The following is a 15,844-nucleotide window of genomic DNA, read 5'->3' on the forward strand; positions in this document are numbered from 1 at the left end:
GGCCCCGCCCCCCCTCCGCTCGCGGCCGCCCCGCCCCTCCCCTCGCGCACAGGTTTGTCCCCGCGCGGCCGCCGTCCGGCCCGCGCCCCGCCCGGTGCCGCCATATTGTGGCCGCCGCCACCGGAGCCGCCGCCGGAGCCGCCGCGATGGGTGAGGGGCGAGCGGGCTCACAGGGGCTCGGGGGGCCGCGGGAGTGGTCATGGGGGGCTCCGGGCATGGCCGGGGGTACGGCACAGGGTCGGGAGGGGTCACCCCGTGGTCGGGCGGCACGCACAGCCCGCCCGCCCCGCGCCGCCGCCGCCGCCGCCCGCGCCCCTCACCGGCTCCCCGGGGCTGAGGGCGAAGGGCCCCGCGGTGCTGCTGAGTCACCCCGGGGACGGCTCGGGGGGACGCTGGGGAGGGTGCTCTCGGTGAGGGGCGCGGGGCACGGGGGTCGTTACCGCTCCGGGCAGCGCCAACAGCGACTTTGGGGCGCTCCGGGGGGGGCGGGAGCTCTGAGGGGGTTCAGGGCTGAAATCCCCCGGGTTTGGGGGTTCGGGGCTGAAATCCCCCGGGTTTGGGGTTTCGGGGCTGAAATCCCCCGGGTTTGGGGGTTCGGGGCTGAAATCTCCCGGGTTTGGGGGTTCGGGGCTGAAATCCCTGGGGTTTGGGGGTTCAGGGCTGAAATCCCCCGGGTTTGGGGGTTCGGGGCTGAAATCCCCCGGGTTTGGGGGTTCAGGGCTGAAATCTCCCGGGTTTGGGGGTTCGGGGCTGAAATCCCCGGGGTTTGGGCTGTCTGTGCTCTAACAGCCCTGGTTTGGGGTGTTAATGCTGAAACGCTCCGGTTTGGGGGTGTCGAGTGCTGTAAGATTGCGATTTTGCGGTGCGTTAGGACTGTAATGCCCCGGCTTTGAGGTGTCAGTGCTGAAATAGTTTAAATTTGGGGTGTTTGGGGCTGTTCCTGCTGCACCCACCGAGGTCAGAGCGTTGAGAGGGACCCGCTGCAGCCGAACCTGCATCAGAGGCTGATCTCTGCTTCATTTACATTCTCCGGCTTGCTGTGCAGTTCAGATTCTGGGCTTTGCAAGAGTTCGGGGTGAGATCCGAGTCACCTCTTCGCGGTTCTGAGAACCCGGCGGGGCTTTGTGGTTTCCATAAAGCAAAAAAGTTCAGCCCCGGTGTCACCATAAACACCCGTGGGTGGCACGGGCAGAGATGTGCAGGGAAGGAGGTGGAGGAGTTTGTTTCCCATCTTTATAAACAACCAATAAATACACTTAAAGGCTCCCAGAGCTTGCAAGCTGCAAATAAATCACAGCTGAGCGTTGCCCTTCAAGAGGTGCTTTAATCACCAGCGGGTTTTTATTTCGATGTACCTGAAGTGTTGAGGGAGGAGAGGGGGCTTTTTTTGAGGGTTCAGGTGGTAGGAGAGGGTTTGGAGGGTGAGGTGGATCCATCCCTGGAAGTGTCCAAGGCCAGGTTGGAGCAGCCTGGGATAGTGGAAGGTGTCCCTGCCCAGGGCAGGGGAGTGGAACTGGATGAGCTTTAAGTTCCCTTCCAACCCAAACCACTCTGGGATTCTGTGAAGCTTCAAAAATGCCCTTTGGGGTGGGATCCTGCTCGTCGTGATCCCGTCAGGAACTTTCCTCTCCAGCCCCTCCTGTGACATTCCAGGACAGGTCTGTGACAGTCTCCGTGTGTGTGCAGTGGCTGCTGCACCTCCCCAGCCCCGAACAGCTTTTCAATCCTAATTTATAACTCCAGATGTAAAACCTCAGCTGGCAGCTCTGAGGAGAAAAAAAATGTCCTTGGGCCTCTTGTGAACGTCTGGAAACTGCTGGAGCACTTTTATCTGGAGCTGAGGAGTCTGTGCACGGGAGCTTCCCATCTTCCCCCCACACTGCAATTTGAGTTTAATATCCCCCTCCCTTGAGTTATCCCAGTGAAACATTTATTTTTGATTTTTTTTCATTGGTTTGGGCGAGAGGGCTACATGGGGGCAGCAGGGTTTGTTACCCCCTTCCTGCAAAATGCAGGCTGAGGATGCTGGATTTTCTGTCAGCAGCTGTGATATTGTTGGAGGCTCTCATTAATTCACTCTTCGTTTGCTGTGCAAATTATGTGTTTAAATGCCTTTATAGTGCTGCTTAACCCATGGAGCAGTATGTAATGCTCAAGTTTTAATAAAACTCCTCTGCCTGATGAATGTAGCAGTGAATTGGCTGGTTTTCTTTGTTTGCTTGTGTTCAGGAGAGCAAACATGAACTTTGTCAGGGGGAGAGTTTGATCATTACAGTCGTGCAGGAGTGAAAGTCCTGATTCCTTCAGGCCTCCAGCTCTGGGGCTGGGGAGGTCCAGAGAAATCTGCTTAGCAAATCACACAGCCCTGCTTGTTTCTGAGGCAAAGCACACGTTGGGAAGGATGGATTCATTGGAATTTTATATCCCTCTGAGTGCTTCTGGTTGGTTTTTAACCTGTTACTCTCGTGGGTTGATTCTGAGGTGATGTAGCCAAAGTTAATCCCTGTTTTAGGGACTGTTGCAAAGGACTCTTTAACCTTAAGGAAATCAGGATGTCTCGGGTTGAAGAGGATTTAAACCCCCCAAACCTCAGATTTTTGGGGCTGAAAAGATCAAATCAGGAGGAGGCAGCGTTGAAATCACCCTGTTGGGAACTGGGCTGAGGAGGAGCGGGGTGAGTTCTTTTCCCATCCAAAGGGAATCCTGATCTCGGTGCTGTGGGACTTGATTTCCCCCCGGAGAGAATTTCTGCCTGTCCCTTCCCCCTCCCGGCGCTGGGATTGCACATTCCAGCGGTGATATCACATCCCTGGCTCCGGGAGCTGCACCGGGACAGGGAGCCGGGAGGGATCGAGCCAGTGGAGCCAAAGAGCTGCAGGGGACAAGGGATTTACCGGCACAGGGGGTGGGGACAGGGACCAGGGGAGCCTCTGTGGGTCCCGTTCATGGGAAACACTCAAATAACCCTGTAAGAACATGACAGAGCAGAGCAGACCTGCAGCAGTGACAGCACAGCACGGTTTGGCCACTTTGAGGGCAGCTGGGGTCATTCCAGGGCTGTAGGAAAAGCCCTGAGTTGCTGATTATTTGACAGGATTTCTTGTCTCCTGTTTAGCTTCGTTTTGCCTCTTGTCTTGTGAGCAAAGTGATTTTTTTCCCCCCCTTTTTTTCTATTATCTCACTGCAAAACTATCAAAGTGACAGTAAAAGACTGTGGTTTTGACTAATTTCTGGTAGCAGCTCAGAGCTGTCTTTTTGTACAGTGTGTACAAACAATTCAGCTGCTTTTATGTGTTTATTACGACCAACTTCATTTAATTTGTGTTTAAGCAGCACAGATTATTTAGTCTTTTCTTTCTGTAGTTGTTGTGGACGCACTTTTTCTAGAAGAGAATCCTCTGGAGGTGTTAAATATGTTGAGCAGCAGGAGGAGCTGGGAGGCTCCTCTGGGATCTCAGGGAAGGGAATGACATGGAAAAACCCAGGGAACACGGTCAGGAATGTTTGTCCCACCAAACTCAGTAGTTCACCGAGTGTGTTTTGCTGCCACTTGTCTAATTTAGGGGAGGTTTTGTTGGAAATGACCAAATTTATCCTATCCCAGGGAAAACTTGGGCCTTTGGAGGTCACCTGGCTTAGAGCTGGGAATGTCCCCAAGCGGATGCTAATTGGCAGATTAGTGCTGATGAAGTTCATCAAGTGTATTTATTTACACTTGCCTCATTCCAGGCCGTGCCACAGGGATTACCAGGCACCTTTGGAAGGTTCCCTTTGGAAGATTCCCTCTGGAATTGGGAATTTTGGCTTAAAAAGAGCCGTGTCAGGTCTGTCAGTGAGTCCCTGGCCCGGCCTTTCGCTCTGACTCAGCAGCAGAAGTCCCTGCAGTGACTCAGCTCCCCAGGGTTTAATCAGCAGCTGAACAGAAGGTTTGAAGCAAGTGCTGTTTGTCATGCAGAGGAATGGGAAGAGGCAGAGCTGGATTCCTGATCCAGGAATATCGAGGAGCTGGTAGAATCTTGGCCCTGCAAGGACAGTTTTGGCTGAGCTGCTGCAGTTTCTGTTGGTTTTACAGAGGGTTTGAGTGCTCTGCTCAGCCTTCAAAGTCAGCCTTTCACACTGTTTTTCCTTTCTTTTAAGTGGTAAATTCCTTCTCATCCCTCAATTTTTAAGGATTGCTTCCCCATTCCTGGCAGCCCAGCTTCTCCACCAGCCTGGTTTTAGTGGGTTTTGTGGGTATTCCCACTGCTAGAATTTGAGTTGATAATTAACACACAGCCTGACTTGCAGATGAACTGGATGCTTTGTCCTGAAACACCCCAAGTACAGAATTTGGCCAGGCCTGGCATCCTGCTGTCTGATTCCACGTGCTTGGGCCTGCTGGAGTCCGAGGATCCTGCAGTGTCTGAGCTCACTGTGGGGTCCTGATCCTGCATTTGTCACATCCATGCATTGCCTGGAGATGGGGTGTAGTGTCACCAATCAGCATTCTCCTGTCCTTCAAGTACTGATGGGCTGGGAAAACTCAATGGAAATCATCTGCAGAGATAAAAGTGTGGGAGAGGGAAAAAAATAGGGAATTTAGTCCCAGAAAGTGTCGCAGAGGGATGTGAAAAATCACTCCTCGGGGCTTGTCGTATCCTTGGGGTTTCCCTGCAGGATGACTGCGATCTTGATGCTCTGGGACACACAAAAAAGCCATAAAGGACAAAGTGCTGAGTGTTGCTGAGTGTTGCTGAGCCCTCAGAGTGTCTCTGGCTGTTCCCCAGCTCTGGGGTGGCAGAGCTGAGTGGGGCAGGGCCAGCTTGGAGGCAGCTGAGCTGTCATGTGCCCCTCAGCTATTTATATGACTGCCTTTTCCCTCCTCCTCTCCTTGAAGAAAAAAAAAACACCTTTTAATTGGAGACTTCAGCTTTCCAAAAGGAGGATTAAGGTTCTTAAATTGTTTTCAGGATTAAGCTTTCAACTCCTGCTCTGCTGTGTGGCTGCAGGAGCCATCAGCACTGGGGTGGTAAATTGAATACACAACTATAACATTTAACAGGTAGTTAAATACACTTTCTGAATTCAGATCTAGATGTAGGTGACACCTTGCTGCTGTGCAGATACAAACCCCTGAATCCTGTGGATTTGCATCTTGTTTGGTGTCTTTTGGGCTGTTTTGGCAAATCATAGAGCTGAAAGTATTGTGTCAAATTCCTGATTTTCCCAGTTGTTTTCTCTTTCCGTAGCAATGAAATGCTGGATATCTGTGTGTTGTGTATGTCTCCTCTTGGCTTGTCTGTGGGTTTTCAGGTCTGAAACTTCTCCTCTTGATCTTGGAAGGGCTCCAGAGTGGCTGCAGGCAGTTGATAAGTCTGAAACTTTCTGTGAGCCGCGGGGCTGAGGGTGCCTGGGGCTTGAAAGTGGGGGATAAGGAGATAACACTGCAGACTTCCACAGAACACTTCCCTTGGCAGCTGGGAGAAAACAAAGATAGTGGTGCCCAAGTGAGTTGTGGAGGGGTTACTTTGTTCAGGGTTAGCTGTGACTGTGATTCCTTCCCGTCCTGGGAAGGGCACAGATGTGCAAATAATCTGTATCCAAAACAGGAGAGCTTGGAGAGATTCAGAAGGACTTTTGCAGCTGGATGGGTGAGGAACTGCCATCCTGATCATACTTGGGTTGCTGCTTGGCCCTGGCTGCCTTCAACTGTGCCAGATAGTGGAGTGCCACTTCCCTGACCTGGAGGCAGACACACAGGGAATCAGGCTGGAATTGCTGCCTTAGTCAGCTGTGAACCAGCAGGATAAGTAGGTCAGGGACTGCAGCAGCACCTGGTGGGACACAAGTGGCCTGTGCCTCCTGTACAGCTCTGTGCTTGGTTCTTGTGATCATGAAATCAAGGCCTTGGTTCTGTTGGGGTTTTTTTTCTACTCGAGGACAAAAATGTCCAGGTGTGGTTTATGCCGTGGTGACAGCAGGGAGGTTACTTTGGTTTTGGGTAGGAATTGGGTTTAGTTGGGCCCTTGGGGTGAATGAATCCATTTAGTCTGGGGGTTCCCTGCTCCATGCACAGGGAGTTCCTATCAGGAAGGACACGTGGATGAAGGAGCAGAGAGTGACAGGAGCTCTGAGGCAGAACCCTCTTTGTTTTCACAGAAAACTATCGAATGAAGAGTTACAAGAACAAAGCCCTAAATCTGGAGGAAATGAGGCGGAGAAGAGAAGAGGAAGGAATTCAACTGCGCAAACAGAAACGAGAGCAACAGGTAACTGTCATCTTGAGTAGGTTGTGTTCAGCCTTAACACAACCAAGATTGTGCTGCTGCCTAACTGGAATCTTCAAGGATCTGTGCATTAAGGTTTGTTGGCAGTCCTCTTATTTTTTTTTCCTGTTCTAACTGAGATCTTGCTTTTCTCTTTTTCTTTGTACCCAGTTCACATCAAGAGTTTTCCAAGCACTTTCTCCTTGGGGTACTGGAGGTGTTTTTTTTTGTTCACAGATCCTTGTTGTTAAAGGTGGTGGTGTTTTTTCGGTGGTGTGTTTTGTTTATTTTTTTAATTAGAGAATGGGATTATTTCCTCGAGAAACAGGAAGAGCGAGTGAAAGTTGGGCTGTGTGTGTTCCTTAACTCTGAGATGGATTTTTTTTTGGCTTGGAGGTCCATGAAAGCACATGGTGATGTGTGTGGGACTAAATATTTGCTCTGTTAGAACATCACCTACAAGCTGCCTTCTGCCCAGTTAGATCAAACTCTGCCCTGCCTGTACCAGTGTCTGAGTGACTTGGGCATTTGCATATCTGAGGGCAAGACTCAGCGTGTTTGACTCTTGGGGTTTGTGTGCCAGACTAGTCCTGAGAGAGCAGAGCTGTTATTAATGGCCACTTTTTTTTACTCAGGTTACCTTCAGTCTTAGCTGAAGGGATCTTGGTTGAGGAACAAGAATGTCGAGTTGTGGAGCCTGTTTCCCCCGTTGCTTTCCAATAACAATCCCTGTGCTTTGTTCCCCACCAGCTCTTCAAAAGGAGGAATGTGGAGCTGATCAATGAGGATGACTCCATGTGTGACAGTCACCTGGTGGATTCCTACGTCAGTTCCACCACGTGTGGGGTAAGGAAGGTGCCTTTCCTTGGCCCAGCTCTGCCTCCAGATTTAATCCTTTGGGGGTGCTGAGGCCCTGGGGCACGTCCAGAATCCTCCTCCAGAGCCTTCCACATCTACCCCCTTCCTCCCAGCAGCACTGCAGGTGTTACTGCAGTGAGCTGGAAAAGTCTCTCAGGGAGTAAATAGTGGGCTGGGGATCTCAAAGCTTTAATCTTTGACTCACCAGCTGAGCACACATCATGGCAGGCTGTGGTGTGTGTGTGTGATGCCTTAAATATCTTAGGCTGAAACTGAACCATTTTTCTGTCTCCTCTGCATCTTTTCAGGAGGGATTGATCACAGGAGAGATGGTAGAGATGCTTTTCTCAGATGACCCTGACCTACAGCTGGCAACCACTCAGAAATTCAGGAAATTGCTCTCCAAAGGTAAAAATAACTCATCCCTGCCACGGGATCTGGCTTTTGCAGGAGTCTGTGCACGTGTTGCTGCACAGAAGCTTTGCAGCTTCGAGCTTGGGGAAAGAAAGCCATAAACTAGAAATGTGATAATTTGCTGTATTTCTGATGATTGACAGTTGTATGAACAGTACAGAAGGTGACTCTGCAGGGCTGTCCTGCTCAGTGCAACTTGAGATAATTAACCCTTCATGCTTGTTATCCCCTGCATGAGGCCTGTACACTGCTCTGACACTGCCTTGCTGTTCCAGAGCCGAATCCTCCGATAGATGAAGTGATAAACACTCAGGGAGTGGTGGAGAGATTTGTTGAATTCCTGAAAAGAAGTGAAAACTGCACATTACAGGTAAAGGAGATCATGTTATCAGTTCTTTGTAGCTCTGCTTAGCAGTGTGAACCCACACGTGCTGTCAGGGGAAAGTGATGTCTTGAACCCAAAAAACGCAGCTTGTGTGATCTACAGGAGAAGACAAAGGTAGCCTGTAGAGCTTAGGCAAAAAAATGATAAATTGCTCTGAATTAAATTCTCCAAGGAATGCTGGCAAAAATCACCCAAGAGAGTTTGGCCTTCCTGTGTCTGATATTTCTGCTGGGAGCTGGTGGAGCCATGCAGGAAGAAACTGTGTGAGGAGAAACCTCCATTGTTGGAGGCATTTAAATAGAGGCCAAGAGTCTGTTAGAAATGGCTTGGGCAGTGCTGCTCCTGCCCGGGGCAGAGGGACAGCCTGGGTGGCTTCTTGAGATTCCTTCCAGCTTGGTAATAAGTCTGGTTGCTTTGGAGGGGGTTAAAGATACTTCCATACATGGAATTTGATCTGAGTTGATGACTGCTTTCATCTCTCTTCCTGCCCTCTGGCCCCAGGCCGTGGACCAGAGGGGCTTAATTTCCAGAAGAGCCAAGTGGGAATCTGTATTTAAACCAAAGAGAGGCAAACCCAGGGAGCTGCTGCTCAGCTTCCCTTGAACTCAAGGACTAGAAAACTTTCTACTTTGTGTGTTTGTACTCTGTGTGTCTTCATTTCCCTTGCTGGGGAATGGCTGTAGAGGTGAAGTGACTGGTGGTGACACCTTCACTCGCTCACCCTTTGAGCAGCTGTAGCCTCTGAGAAGGATTTTAGCAGTTGTGGCTCTTTTATTGCTCAAGAAAATAAAATCCTTTGATTGTTGAGGTCTGCTCTTGTGATGTGCTTCCTTTCCTTCACAATGAAAGAATTTTGATGAAATGTAATGGTTTTGCCAAATCAGGCTTGTTTTGTTCATGCCTTTGTCACTTCTTTGCCTGTTCCAGTTCGAAGCTGCGTGGGCACTGACGAATATTGCATCAGGGACTTCCCAACAAACAAAAATAGTCATCGAGGCTGGGGCAGTTCCCATATTTATAGAGCTGTTAAATTCTGACTTTGAGGATGTTCAGGAGCAGGTAAGGACCACTCCTTTCTTTGGGACTGGGGGGACAAGCACAGTGGGTTGCACACCATAAAAATGCAGTGTTTAAAATGAGTGACCAGTGTCTCCCAGCTGGCTCCAGACCACGGGTGGAAGTGTTGTTTGCCTGGAATTAGGGGAAGATGCTTTCTTAGCACACTGCCTTGTTCTTCCTCTGTTAGAAACTGTGAATGCTAAAACTGTTGCTGTTTCCTTTCAGGCTGTCTGGGCATTGGGGAACATTGCTGGAGACAGCTCTGTGTGTAGAGATTATGTCCTTAACTGCGCTATCCTTCCTCCCTTATTAATGTGAGTAGCCATGAACACTTGCCAGTGCAGTTCTTGGAGTCCCCTTGTGCCACAGCAGCAGTACTGGAGCTGGGCCAGTAGATTCCCTGGTGGTGATCACTGGGAATCAAACCACTGGTACCAGATTAACTCCCAGTTCAGGCAAGGATCTGGTAGATGGAGTGGGACTCAGTGGATAACGTGCCTTCTCACAGCCCTTCACACTGCTCTGCGTGTGGAGTGGGTGCTGCTGCAGTGTGCTGGTCCTTCTGTAGTCACAGGGTGTCCCTCAGGTCCTGCTCTCTGCTTGGGATATGGATTCCAAGGGCTTGGAGTGGGAGCAGGTCTCTGTACACCCCCTCTCTCAGCATGATGCACGCCCACCACAGTCAGACCCATCTGTCAGGCTCTCGTAGCTCTGGAAGGAATTAATCTTCATCCCATCCCTGGAAAATGGATGCTTTGTCACAAATGGCTTGTTTTCCTGCTCCTGGTGTCAGTGCCCTGTCCTGGGGGGCTGCCTGACTCCTCATCCCACAGGACTCACCGTCCTCCTCAGAGCTCAGAGCCTGAGCAGTTCATGTCACCCCATCTCTGGTGAGGGCTGGGAGTGTCTGGGCTGAGCTGGAACCTGGAGCTGCACTTGGCTCACGTGCCCTTCCTTCTGCAACCTGCCCAAGGTGCAAGTTGCCTTCCTGCCCCGTGTCCCTTGGCACTGCTGGGAATTACAGCTGTTTATCCCACAAAGTAGTCTCATGTCACTTCTTTTGCTTATTGAGAGGCTCAGGTGACAAACAGCATGGCTTGAGCTACACCCAGTGAAATAGTGCTTTGATTTCCTTAAAACCATACTGGTTTTAATTCTTTGGATTCCCTTGACTGCCACATAAGGATCCTGATTCCTGCTGATTCTCTCTTTAGGCTCCTTACGACGTCCACCAGGTTGACAATGACACGAAACGCTGTCTGGGCCTTGTCAAACCTGTGCAGAGGAAAGAGCCCTCCACCTGAATTTGATAAGGTGAGAATAAATGCCTTGTGGGGAGAATGGGTGGTGGGGAGACACACCCAGTTGAGATGTTTATCCCAGTTATTTTGGGCTGTTGGGCTCCTCTAAGTCATTCCAGGAGGGAACAGGGGGAGTGTTTTGGACGCTGTGATTAGGTGTGGGAAGCTGCTGACCTGAGGGGAAGGAACCTGTGGCCAAGCAGGGACCTGTGGCCAAGCAGGGACCTGTGTGAGCAGCCCGTGGGTGGTGTGGCCTGCAGGGTGGTGGTCCTGGGCAGGGTGAGTGACCCAGCCGGTGGCTCTCGTTCCAGGTGTCTCCCTGCCTGCCGGTGCTGTCCAGGTTGTTGTTCAACAGCGACTCTGACCTGCTGGCAGACGCCTGCTGGGCCCTTTCCTACCTGTCAGATGGTCCCAACGAGAAGATCCAGGCAGTGGTGGACTCGGGAGTGTGTCGGCGGCTGGTGGAGCTGTTGATGTGAGTAGCTGGGATGGCTGCCCCAGCCCTGCCAGGCAGGAAGCTGAGCGTCAGTCCAGGTCAGCTCCATCAGAGCACTCCACACCTCCCGTGCTCACGGGATCCAGGCAGCTGGGCTGAGCTGGGAGCAGTTTTGTGGGAGGCTCTTGGAGCTGTAGTTTGCTGGTTTGTCTGGTTGTACTCAACGCTAGTGAAGGGACATCTGTGTTGGTCTCAAGAGCAGTCCCAAAAACTGCAAATTCACTGATGAAAGAAACCTTATCCCTGTAAATTTCTGAAATTGGAGAGTACGAGTGTGGGCCAACCACACAGAGAACTTAAGAAGAACTCACTAAGGAAAGGTCAAACTGACACTTCTCATCCATGGAGGGAGAGAAGATTGCAGGGTGCTGTGTGCTCTTAAACTTCAGATGTGCTTAGGGAAGCCTGGTTATGAGGCAAATCAAAGAAAAGTGGGTAGCAAAAGTCAGCTTGGCTTTGTTTCTCCTGTTACCTGTGTGGAAAAGAGGATTGAGTTGTGATGTAAAGAACCAAACTGTGTTGCAGTTCCTTTTCCAGTGGCAATGCGGTCAACTTACCGTGTGTTTCTACATGCCAGGGGCTGGAATTCCAAGGAAATAATGCAGAGGAGATAAATGGGGGGAGAATATTCCAAACATCCCAGTGATCTGATGGATTTGCTTGTGTCCTTGCCCCGTTCTCCTGCAGGCACAACGACTACAAAGTGGCCTCCCCAGCTCTGCGAGCAGTTGGCAACATCGTGACGGGGGATGACATCCAGACCCAGGTGAGAGGAGAGGCCCTTCCCACAGGGAATGTGGTGGCCATCAAGCTCCAGACCTGGCACTGGTGATCTCACTTCTGCTTCCTCTCTCCAAAGGTGATTCTAAACTGCTCAGCCCTGCCTTGTCTCCTTCATTTATTAAGCAGTCCCAAGGAATCCATCAGGAAAGAGGCGTGCTGGACCATATCCAACATCACAGCGGGAAACAGAGCACAAATACAGGTACTTTCTCCTCCCAGATTCCAAGCTCAGCATTAAAAGGATTTGCAGCTTTTTTTTTTTTTTTCCTTATCTGACATTTTAGAGGCTGGATTTGTTCACCTTATTCTGCAGTAATTTGCAAATTCGCTGCTCCCAACCAGCTGAAAAAGAGCTTGGTGGTGGCACCAGCACAGACCAGCCTGAAATGATTCCCACACGCTGGATCATTGGAATAACAGGAGATGCAGCCCTTTATTTCTCCATGCTCAGCCCCTTTGAAGAGCTGGAGCTGGTTCAGTTTTAATTATCCTTTTCCTGACCTACATAGAGATCAGTGCTGAAAGCATTCCCACAGCGTTGATGCAATACCAGGGATGGTCTGTCCTGCTGGTTATGGAATATCTCACCTTAACTGGATTGGGCTGAGGAATAAACCAGAGGAATCACCGAAACTTGGGAAGTTTTTGTGCTGGGAGATGGGGGTAGAGGTTTCTCCCAGGTGCTGAGAAGCCTTTTCAGGAGTGGTGTTGCCAGTGCCAAGCCCTGTCCCTGCCCTCTGTCCCCAGGCAGTGATAGATGCCAACATCTTCCCGGTGCTGATAGAGATCCTGCAGAAGGCGGAATTCCGCACGAGGAAAGAGGCAGCCTGGGCCATCACCAACGCCACCTCAGGAGGGACTCCTGAGCAGATCAGGTATTCCCTGGGGCTCCTCCTGAGGGGGGGAAATCCCTGGGAGCTTTGCCTTGATGGGAGGGGTTTGGGGAGCACCCGAGGCAGGCAGAGCTGTGGCTGGGTCGATTCACTCTGCTGGGAATTGTGGCTTCCTTCTGGATGAAGAATCTGGTCCAAGCTTTCTCCATCCCCCACCTTTGGATAGTTTTAGACAAGGCTAAATGTCCAAACTTGACGACAGATTAAATTCCAGTGTGGATTTAATTTTTAGCAGCACCTGGACTTCAAAAGTAGCTTTCTCTTTTAAATAAAATGGAGGTTTCTGAAAAGGGGGCTATGTATGCAAATGCAAATAAGTGGAGAAAAATTAACCTTGCAGAGCGGTAAATACACATTTTAAGGTAAATTTATGTGTTTTAGATTGGCTCATTTCCTTTGCTGTTTGTAACGGAGCCAAGGTGCTGCTTCCCAGCCCCTGAACACCCAAGTGTGTGTTGCTGGTGCTCTCTCTCCAGGTACCTGGTAAATTTGGGTTGTATCAAGCCTCTGTGTGACCTGCTGACTGTCATGGACTCCAAGATTGTTCTGGTGGCACTGAATGGGCTGGAGAACATCCTGAGGCTGGGAGAGCAGGAAGCCAACCAGAGTGGGACTGGGATCAACCCCTACTGCAGCCTGATCGAGGAGGCCTATGGTAGGTGGGGGCTTTGGGCACTGCAGGAGGACACTGAGGGGGTCTGTTGGGTGCTTTCCTGCTGTGTTAAGGGGTTTGATATATTCCAAAATAGCCAATATTTGTTCCAGAGTCTCTTCAGACTCGTGATTGGGTGAGGAGAAAATACTTGGAAGTAAAAACTATCAGAGTTCTGATCCAGGCTTCCAAGACCTGGAGGCCAAGCTGAGTAGTCATGGCTTTCACCAGCTGGGAGTGTTTACTTAGCTCAGCTCATTTCTAGTTAAAAGTGACAATTCTGGGCCTAAAATTCCTCAAACTGTAGCTGCTTGAACACTGGAAATCCAGGGAGACTTTGCTTTTCCCTGGAGCAACTTAATTTGGTAATGGTGGGGGTGTTTTTCTGTCCTTCTTTCAGTGCTTTGAGGAGCAAGTTCCTATTTTGGTCTGGAACTCCCTGTGTACTGCCAGTGTCTGCTTTGCCCTCTGATTATTACACTCTGTGTCCTGATTCTCCCTGTAAGAACCATTCTTGGAATTCTTGGATGTGCAGCAGGGGATTTAATTAGGGCAGCTAAAAGCTGGAGGCTGCAGACCCTGCTCCTTCCCCTCCCTTTTCCCCCTTGTAGCTCCCGAATTCCTCACAGCCAGTTGTGGAGGCTTAAATCAGATTCCGGTCAGATTAAAACATCTGTGTGAGCTCAACCTGCCACTTGGGAAGACATCAATGCTGCCTGACAGGGGGAAGATCCTCAAGCAGCTCTGGAATAGCTGCATTTAGGTCTGGATTTAGGTGTCAGAGCTCCTCAAAAAAAAAAAAAAAAAAAGCAAATCTCAGCCAAAGCTCTTGCAGTGAAGAGGGACGAGGGGCAATAAATCTGAGGATAAACCACCAGGATTTCTTTGTTTTATCACATCCCAATTTTTTTTTTTTTTTTTTTTCCCCTGCAAGGTTTGGATAAGATAGAATTCCTCCAGAGCCACGAGAACCAGGAGATTTACCAGAAAGCCTTCGACCTGATCGAGCACTACTTCGGGGTGGAGGACGACTCATCCGTGGCCCCCCAGGTGGATGAGACCCAGCAGCAATACATCTTCCAGCAATCCGAGGCCCCCATGGATGGTTTCCAGCTATAACCTGCCCTGGGGCAGAGGAAAAACACGCCACAAACTTTCCTGGAGAAGCACCTGGGAAGCAGCTGCTTGGCCCTTGCTGGGAAGGCTGAACGACACCCTGGAGTTTTAGGAAACTCTTCTTCCTTCAGACAAACAAACAAACAAAACAAAAAAAAATACAAACGGCGCTCGGTCCTCGCAGAAAAGAAGGGGATTCTTCTTCTCCTTGTTTCTTTTGGCTGCTGCACACGTGTCTTTAACGCAGGAGGGACACGGAGGTGACGAGGTGGCACCTCCTGGTGGCTCGTTCTTTGTGGTGGTCCCTCCCCACTGCAGTTCTTACCTCGGGTGCTCCCGTGAGGCTCCGGCGTTGGGTGAGGACACAGAGCAGAGAGAGAGGGAGTTTTCTGGCCACAATAATTCTGGAAAACGTGGGTTGGTCTATTTAATTTTTAATTCTTTTCTTGGTTTTTTGTTTGGTTTTTTTTTTGTTTTTGTTTTTGGGTTTTTTTTGCACATGTTACTCTATTATAAAGACTCTTTAATTGGCCAAGAGCAAAGTTTAACCCTGGCCTTCCTCCTTCAGTGGACAGTCCTGGGTGAACCCAGGCTGAGTTCCCTGAAAAAAAACGGACAGAAAAACAGGGAAGTTCTCCCACTCTTGGGAAGATTGTTTTTTTTTTTTCCTTTTCTGCTGCTTCCCTTTTGTCTGGATTTTGTTTTGGTTTTTGTTGGGGTTTTTTTTTGGGTGTTTTTTTTTTTTTTTTTAAGAACTGCTAGTGGTATTTCCAAGGATTAAAAAAAAAAAACCACACACAAAAAAAAAGCAACAAGAGCCCAAAGATGGGAACTGGGGTAGGGTTTTTTTTTTTTCGGAGCAGGAAGCACAGCTGCCATTGCACAGGTTTGGTTTGCGTTGTACTGACTGACACCAGAGCTCTGAAACGCTGAAACCCACCTTCATCTTTACTTGAAATACTTTATTTTCCATGAGAACATGGGCTGAATTCTGGGGGTGTTTTTTTCCTGCCTTAGGGTGGTTTGATGGCTTGGAGGAAGGCTTGGTGGTGACAAAGAGGTGGTGGGAGCTCCAGCAGCACCAGGTTTCCAGGCTTACCTCCTCCTCACAGCTGTGATAATGTACATTTTACTTCCAAAAAAAAAAAAAAAGAAAAGAGGCAAATCTCTGTATTTTTTATATTATATATAGGTAGATATTTGTCTAATTGGGCCACAGCGAAAACTATATCTGGAATTTGTGCAATTCCTGTAAATAAAGCGCTGTGAGGCGGGAAAAACACCTGGAAACCCCCGGGCTCGGGGCTGTCCCGCTGCCTCTCCTGTTCCTCGCGTCCCGTCCGTGTGAACGGAGCTGCCTGAGCCCCCTGGAGTGACTTTGCCACGATTTCATTAAAAACAGAGGAGAACACACCCGACTTCTGTGGTGCCGGGGGGGGGAAGCTGAGCCCCCCGGGGGTGTCACGGCGAGGGGAGAGGGGACCTTTGTTGTGCGAGGAACGAACCCCACGGGCGCGGGTGGGGTGTGAGGGGGCTGAGGTGACTCTGTGACCTTCGGGGGGGGACAGGGTGAGGCCCGCGCGGGGCATGCTGGGAGTTGTAGTCCCCGGGGCCGCCCGGAGCGCGGCAGGCCGGGAACTGT

The 15,844-nt window shown here is 50.3% G+C and overlaps 1 protein-coding gene across 4 annotated transcripts; it reads left to right on the forward strand.

The window, feature by feature from the left end:
• The first annotated feature begins 62 nt into the window (after positions 1 to 62).
• KPNA6 (karyopherin subunit alpha 6) lies at positions 63 to 15,613 on the forward strand. Of its 4 annotated transcripts, none has more exons than XM_050326395.1 (14): positions 63 to 150; positions 6,139 to 6,341; positions 6,996 to 7,091; positions 7,412 to 7,511; positions 7,793 to 7,887; positions 8,830 to 8,961; positions 9,187 to 9,275; positions 10,176 to 10,275; positions 10,574 to 10,737; positions 11,446 to 11,524; positions 11,618 to 11,743; positions 12,289 to 12,416; positions 12,911 to 13,089; positions 14,021 to 15,613. In XM_050326395.1, the coding sequence occupies exons 1-14, from the start codon at positions 147 to 149 to the stop codon at positions 14,203 to 14,205; spliced, it is 1,680 nt and encodes a 559-aa protein (XP_050182352.1). In that variant the 5' UTR covers positions 63 to 146; the 3' UTR covers positions 14,206 to 15,613. The 4 variants fall into 4 exon arrangements, with proteins under 4 accessions (XP_050182352.1, XP_050182354.1, XP_050182351.1 ...); XM_050326397.1 differs by having other exon boundaries at positions 6,139 to 6,248; XM_050326394.1 differs by lacking the exon at positions 63 to 150 and adding an exon at positions 2,089 to 2,441.
• The last annotated feature ends 231 nt before the right edge of the window (positions 15,614 to 15,844 follow it).

This window comes from Myiozetetes cayanensis, unplaced genomic scaffold (assembly GCF_022539395.1).
Source record: "Myiozetetes cayanensis isolate MyiCay16 unplaced genomic scaffold, myiCay2020 scf31, whole genome shotgun sequence".
NCBI classification, from domain to species: Eukaryota; Metazoa; Chordata; class Aves; order Passeriformes; family Tyrannidae; genus Myiozetetes; species Myiozetetes cayanensis.

What these genes read in the sequence shown, in the direction of transcription:
- KPNA6 (XM_050326394.1), top strand. Translation starts at nt 2,402, where the DNA reads ATGGATTCATTGGAATTTTATATCCCTCTGAGTGCTTCTG. An exon ending in CGGCTGGTGGAGCTGTTGAT is followed by an intron (nt 10,738 to 11,445) that starts GTGAGTAGCTGG and finishes GTTCTCCTGCAG; the next exon opens with GCACAACGACTACAAAGTGG. An exon ending in GAAACAGAGCACAAATACAG is followed by an intron (nt 11,744 to 12,288) that starts GTACTTTCTCCT and finishes CTCTGTCCCCAG; the next exon opens with GCAGTGATAGATGCCAACAT.